Here is a 7,354-nt window from a genome sequence, read left to right as displayed (position 1 = left end):
ATCTGTTTTTTACTGCATAAGATTTAGGTCCTTAAAATGAAAAGATGCAAAGCTTGTCCAAAGGGGTATTTTTAAAACAGTCTGTTTGGGGGCAAGAATTTATTTCTAAGTAGGCACATGGATTAAAGAGTTCTTTATGGTTTAATCACAAACAAACCCAGTACTGGCCTTAGGTTCCCAGGTTTCAGACAGAGGAAAGTCAGTTTCAAATCCTTTCTCCTGTTTTTCCTTTAAGTCATCTTTTTTGGTCTCTCCTGTCACTTGAGTTTTCAGACATGAAATGTTGCGACTGTGCTGAAATTTTCGGTGTATCAGAATAAATGGGTAATGCTCCTTCGCTGGCTGGTTTCCAGTTCTTGAGAGCAAGGGCTGTCTCCCAGACATTTAGAATACATTTCTCTGTGATTAAGGGAACAGAGAACTAATGAGAAAAGGGGTAGGTTTGAGGGAAGAAAGAGAAATGCAAGTTTAAGAGAGGATTTAATGGGAGAAGCAACAAATGTTTCACAAGACTTTGGGTTTAGTTCATGAAAGTTCTTTAAAGGCAAGCTTCAGAATTCAAAATTTCGTTGCTAAGCAGTGGGCGATGCTGAGGCATTGAAAGCTTTGTCGTTGTTCTTTGTTCATTTGTTATTTGGTTGGAAGCAATACCTGACCCAAGCTGTGCTTTAAGACGTCTAATATGGAAATAGTTAAGTGGGATTGGAGCAAAACACACGTGAAGACAGGAGATCAGATGGGAGGTTAATAGAACAGTGTTTCTCGGAGCGAGATTCCATTCGATTTTAGTAGCAAAAATGAAACTAGAGGAAGGATGCTGTGCGTAGGTGATTAAATGTATTTGCCAATTAAATGGGTATTTTTTTCTGGAGTGGAGTGAAAAGCTTTTGAAGGCCGCCGAGGGGAAAAAAAGGAAAGCAATTTAAGAAATTTTATTAATCCATTACAAATTAGGAAAAGAGTAAAATGAGTTTATTAAAAAGATTAAAACAAAAAGTAAGATGATGAAAAGTTCAATTATATCGGTAACCACATAACGTAAATGGATTACGCATTGACATTAATAACCGGAAGTCATATATGTACAGCTAGAAAGGAAATAATTGACAAATTTGACTGTTAAAATTAAAAACTTCTGCATGAAAAATTATAATAAGGTGAAAAGTCAAGCTACGATAAAAAGAAAGGTATTTCCAACACATCTGTCTGATAAGGAATTAAAATTAAAATATATTTTAAAATTCCTACAAATCACCAAGCAAAAACAAAAAGAAACAAATATATCAGCATGGATAAAGCTCAGTCATATAATTCGATGTGAAAATTAGGTTTTATAATGTTTTATAGATGATATTTGATACTATTAATTTAAAATAGAAAAACAGTAATAAATATTGCTTATGAAGGTATGAAAATATAATGGACATAGAAAGTCCTTGATTGGAAAAATCCTCATGACCTTTAAAATAATATATGGTATTGCAGTACATATACAAATTATTAGTGACTCCTAACCCTACAAGCTCTGGAGAGTAATTATTAGTGACTCCTAACCCTACAAGGTCTGGAGAGTAATTATTAGTGACTCCCAACCCTACAAGCTCTGAAATTTCCTTTAGATCACTACAAAATTTCTCTTACAATTGACATTTTAGTAACTCCTTAAATTCACTACCAATTCTGGTGGTTTTTAATGGCCAATTTCTAAAACCAGTAACTTTAGTTACAATCAAGTTTATTACCAGAAAACTCACATCTGTTTAAACGATAGTGTAAGTCCCCCAGGTAAAGCCAACATCTGAATGTCGTCATTGTGTTTAAAGAGCAATGGATTATTCAAGGCTTGGAATAATTCTCTTTTGGGTTTAAACATTTCATTCAGGATAATTCAGAAGGTATGTAGACTTAAGCCAAGCCTACAAATTTGAAACAGAAGTAATGGAAATGTGTTCGCTGATTTGATATTTTAAATGTATTGAACTTCACAGTTTTGAAGAGGCAGCGAAAAAGCACTAAGTGTTGAGTAGCGGGGAAAGGATGAACATTGGATGAGTATGCAAATTTACATCAAGAAACCAAAGTAAGACACTGTCTTCATAAGGAGGGCACATTAAATAGTAAGGAATTATTCTATGAGGTAGACTGGAAAGCATCCATTTTACAGTAAGGCTACAGTTTATAACTTTCTCAAGAGCAGTTTTGGGAATGCAAATGTTAAAATGTCATGTCAGAGCTCAATAGACCTAAAATTAAACTCCTCATTTCTTAAGTTTTCTGACAATTGCATAAATGCCATCATTCACTTATCTATGTAGATGTATCTTAGCTGTATCTTTAATTCATTTTTCTCCTTTACTCACATTGAGTTTATTATGAAGTTCTAAATTTTTCTCATAATACTTCTCATCTTGAGTTTATCTTCTCTCTCTCCACTGTCTTCAGTACAGTCGGGTTGTAGTCTTGTTCTCTGGAAGGAAGGCACTAATTACCTAATGACATTCTTATATTTTCAGGGTCAATGTCAACCCCTGCTACTGGTCTAATATAGTTTAAATATTATTTCCATAATATCGCTCCCAATCAAACTAATCATTAACTCCCATTTTCTGCTGTATCAAATGGAAACTCTTTGACTTTGCAGATTCTCTCCCATTTTAATTTTTATTCTTTATTTTTTTCTAGATAGGCTTCCCCCCCCCCACCCCCCCCGCCTCAACTTAAGCCATTCTCACCGCATCACAGGAGGCATCTTCCTGTTGGGTTTTGCCCAGAGATTTTTGGATGGTTTAGGTAAAAGAAAGGGGGGGAAAAAAATCAATGGCAACACCAAAATTTGTAGCTGTGTGGCTAAAAACGTGCTTATCAAATGGAGGACTTAAGAAACCCAGGAGGAGAAGTAAACTGAAGAGGAAATATTTTGAGCTAGGCTTTAGACATTTGATTTGCTCACCAGTCAAAATGTCAGTTGGAAATCGTGATCCTAAGACTTTAGGAATCGGGTCTTGGCATGATGGAACCCTATGCTAACCACATCCATGAAACAAAAACAAACTGGCCATACAGGGGGATACTTTTCACTGATTATCAAATTCCAGCTCTGCAAGTGACCGATGAAAATAAACGCCATGAATTTCAAACAGCATATGTTGCTCTAGGGCCAACGAATATTCTGATTTTAGAGAAACTAAAACCCAAAGGACGTGATTCTTTCCTGGATATCTTGAGCAGGGAGAAGGGACTTTTTTGTTTTCTATCACGTCAGTGTGGGGCTCTCTGAAAGCAGGGAGGTGGATGAGTGTAATTGCAAATATCCTTCCAGTGCCTGTGAGTGTTTCTAAAAATTGCTGCTTCTTGGGGTTCTGCTCAGCGGTTGTACTCTACAACTAGTTTTCATTGTCATGATAATGATGACAGTTTCACACTCTCAACTGAAAACTCACTGCTGCTGTGAAGCATTTCATTTCTGGCTGTGACTGCAGACCACGTGTGTGTTCCCTCTGAGTAGTTTATCAACGGCACGGTAGACGAATGCAGGAGAGAGAACTATATATGTTCAGGTGAAAAACAGAACACACTTGGCGTCCTCAAAAATTGCCGCTAGTGCCAATTTTGGAATCATAATCTGTCCTTTATGAATTTTTAATGTGTTTTGCTGGATAAAGAGAAAGCAAGATAATGGGATCAGAAAACACTAACACGTGTGTTTTGGTCTTTCCAACCACATGAAATGAGAAAAGTTGAGATAGACATGTTGCTTGCTCTTTAAGCATTTTTTCCATTATTAACAGATAGCAATATTTACATTCTGCATTAAACAGTGGTGAATGATGCAAAGCTCTTCAATTGGAGTTGGTGAGAACTTTCTCCTAAACATGAACTTTAAATTATAATAACCAGTGAGAAAAGAAAGAATTTTTTAAAAAAATTTTTGGTCCTCTCATTTATATTTAAATAGGTGGGTCTTTCTACAGAAGTAGCTGAATATATATTTATGTATTAACCACTTTTTACAAAAACAAAGTGTGTCTTTCTATAGTACCATATGCATTTTGTGAGGAGACGAAGACCCAGGACTAAGTAATTGAAATCACTCAGAGCGTCAGGCTGCAGTCACTGTTCATGGATGGGCTTTGCTTGTTTGTTTGTTTCTTGTCTTGATATGTTCATCTGGTACACTGTTATGAATAAATAATTGACTCCTGTACGCCAAGTTATCATCTATATAGTATCTTGCTTTCAGAAAGGAACAAACATAAGCTACCCCTGATGTGCCACTTTCTTCTATACTCTTTAAAAATCTCTGAGATGAAGTTTCTGTGAGCCTCGTTAGTACAGTGGGCCCTCGAGTTTGACAGCCTCTGAAATCAGAAATTCTTCAGAGTTCCTAACCCAAATCCTATTTGAAGTACAGGGTCCACTAGGTCAATATCTTGTGATAGAAGAGGCCCATTAAATTTGACGTTTGGCTACGTTAAAGCTTGGGAATGGGTCCTAGCTTGATAACGTAATTACAGCTGTGAGCTAAAGCCAGGAAAGCTGCCACCCACTTCACGGTGAGTCTTACGTGGACAAAGGACATCCTATGGCACAGTCACCTTGGAAGAAAGAAAGCCCTAAGGAAAAGGGACGGCTCTAAAGGAAAATGGAAGGGATTAAAGGCTAATGCAGTGGAAAACTGAGGCCGGGAAGCAGCTGGGAATCCTGGGAATGTCTGGAGTCTTGGCAACAACGTGGAAGTGTCTAGAAGGAAAGTCTGAAGGATACCCAAGAGCCTGTTTAGCGAGACGACTGGCATGTTTAGGAGATAACTCTGCGAAGATGCAATCAGTTACTTCCCCAGGAGGGAGCAGAGCAGCGTCTCAACAGCGATGGGGCAGGAGCTTCACCTTGTAAGAGAGGCCGTGGGAGAAGGTGGGCGTCCTGGAAGCAGGGATTCCGCTGCTAAGCGACCAGGTGGTCCCCGCATCTTTAGACGCCTTGAAGGGCCAAGCAGTGTCGCAGCGGGCCACACCGCCCCCTCCCACGTGCTGCCAGTGAAAGCAAGTTAGGTCTTAGAGAAGTTAAAGTAAATTCTGTAAGACAAGGCAGAACCCGCACTGAGAATTAATAAATAAATTAATTAATAAATAGCAGAAACTGCACTGAAAATAAAATTATTCTGATTTTCAGAAAACCATATTCTATCTCGGAAGCTAAGCAGGGTCGGGCCTGGTTAGTACTTGGATGGGAGCCCACCGAGGAAGACCAGGTGCTATAGGCATAAAAAAATAAACACACACACACACACACACACACACACACACACATACATATACACTTAGGCATTACTATATAATACCCTGAATTCTAATATAAGCCTGTATGATTTATATTAATGATTGAGTGAAATTATTTATCTTGTGCAAAAATTACTATGCTATATTGCGGAGAAAGTAATTTTTGGAAGAGAGCAAATTTGATGCTTTTTTTTTTGTCATCTGTATATTGATAAATGTAAATAGCTATATTGATTAACAATACCCAAACCATTGTGAAATTAGCAGGAACTCATTTGTATTCAATGGAATATTTAGAAAGTTTTGTCTATTGATATAAACCAATTCTCAAAATCATCAGAATTATTTGAAATCTTTAAAACATATTGGTATAAGCAACGATTTTTACAATATATGCAGATATGTGTAATGGTTATGGATGTGCCAAAGCAAGTCTGTTGCTAAGAGCAGTTTATCTGTTTTGTGTTGTCAACCCTGTTATTTTTAAATGCATTTAAAAAATGTATTCCCAGTAGATTAATTGAATAGATAAATTCCTGACGTAAAAAGCTACATAATAAGATTCCTTTATTTCATTTCAGATTTTCAGGCGATGCTGGTTGGTTTTCAAGAAGGCTTCCAGTAAAGGACCTCGAAGGCTAGAGAAATTTCCAGATGAAAAGGCGGCGTATTTCAGAAGCTTCCACAAGGTAAGCTGCAGCCTGAGAACTGCTGGGGAGGAACGGGATCCTTGGCAACAACTTAGGGAGACATTTCTTTTGATAGATGAAATCTGCAGAGGCGAAAACGCATGGCCAGAATAAAATGTCTCTGTTCCAAGAAAATGCAAAAGTTATTTTTCTCCTCTATTTTAATCGTCTGCTGTAAATGCCAGCGGTACCTCTGCAAAATGAAAGACTCGTTTTTATTGCCGCTTTGCAAAATGAGATGACCCCATAACTCACCACGATCGTTGCCCAAGGTGCTGAGTAGGCATTTTCTCCTCCGTTCAGGTCACTTGTGCGTTTGTTACTCGGATTTAAACTGTCGGCAGCATTTAGGAGATGCACCTTCTGAGGCTGGAGTTAGCAGCGCGAATGACACTGTGAACATCATGCGCGTTTGCTGTCACAGCCTTAACCAGACAGTGACGGATGTCACACGCGCTGAGGTGTAGAGATGTGGCAGAAACGCTGTGAACGAAACATCAGTTTCTTAAGAATTAAAAGTCTGTAAGCAATAACCCTAGAATGTGGCTAAACACGCCGCCCGAAGTTATCTTTGGAGAAAACATCAAACCGCGAGTAGGTATTTGATGGTGACCATGGAGGATTCGTTTATGACCAGTGCTGACAGGTGTTGATTGTTGGTGGAACATCTGAAGAAGCTCAGTTAAGACCCCCGCTCCTTATCGGGTATAATACTGAGAAAGGAATGAGTTTGTGGAATTTACATGATGTGATACATAGTTTTGATTTCTCTGTTTCTAAAAATAGAGTAGTTTCTGGGGTACGGGGTTGGTTGGGTTGTTGGCGGGTTGGGGGACCCCGGGGGTTTTTTGGTTTGTTGAACTTTTTTTTTTGACGCTATATCTAATAAAAACATGGAACATGTTGTTAAAAACCTTCCTACCAAGAGAACAACAGGTCCATATCATTTCACTCATAAATCCTACAACACGTTTAAGGTGGAAAAAAGAATCTATGTAAATACTTAAGGAAAATAGAAAAGGAGGAAATCTTTTCAGCTTACCTCATCAGACCAGTGACTAGACAAAGTGACTGACCAATATTCCTACAACCCCAAATTTCTTAACAAGCAAATCTAATTCAACAATATATTGAAATGATAACATATGATCAACAGAGATTTATGATAGAAATGCAAAGTTGTTTTAACATTTGAAAATCAATCAATGTAATAATGTAGAGTAAAAGAGAAGATATATCATAGGATCCTTTAAGTAGATACGGAAAAGACATTTGACAAAATTTACCATCCATTTATGAGGTAAAACTGTCAGAAAATTAAGAATAGAGTGAACTTCCTTAATGAAAAAAAGTATATCTAACGAAAACCTATTGAAAAGAAAAAAGAAC

The 7,354-nt window shown here is 37.6% G+C and overlaps 1 protein-coding gene across 1 annotated transcript in view; it reads left to right on the top strand.

Moving 5' to 3' along the window:
• Positions 1–4,868: 4,868 nt before the first annotated feature.
• Positions 4,869–7,354, top strand: part of DOK6 (docking protein 6) — a 201,267-nt gene continuing 198,781 nt past the window's right edge. The window contains exons 1-2 of the mRNA XM_011366043.2: positions 4,869–5,039; positions 5,858–5,965. Of these exons, the coding sequence (XP_011364345.1) occupies positions 4,869–5,039; positions 5,858–5,965 (279 nt within the window). The remainder of the gene's footprint in view (positions 5,040–5,857; positions 5,966–7,354) is intronic.

Source organism: Pteropus vampyrus, unplaced genomic scaffold (assembly GCF_000151845.1).
Source record: "Pteropus vampyrus isolate Shadow unplaced genomic scaffold, Pvam_2.0 Scaffold119, whole genome shotgun sequence".
Taxonomy (NCBI): domain Eukaryota; kingdom Metazoa; phylum Chordata; class Mammalia; order Chiroptera; family Pteropodidae; genus Pteropus; species Pteropus vampyrus.
The sequence above is the reverse complement of the archived record's forward strand: the minus strand, read 5'-3'. Positions and strand labels throughout refer to the sequence as shown.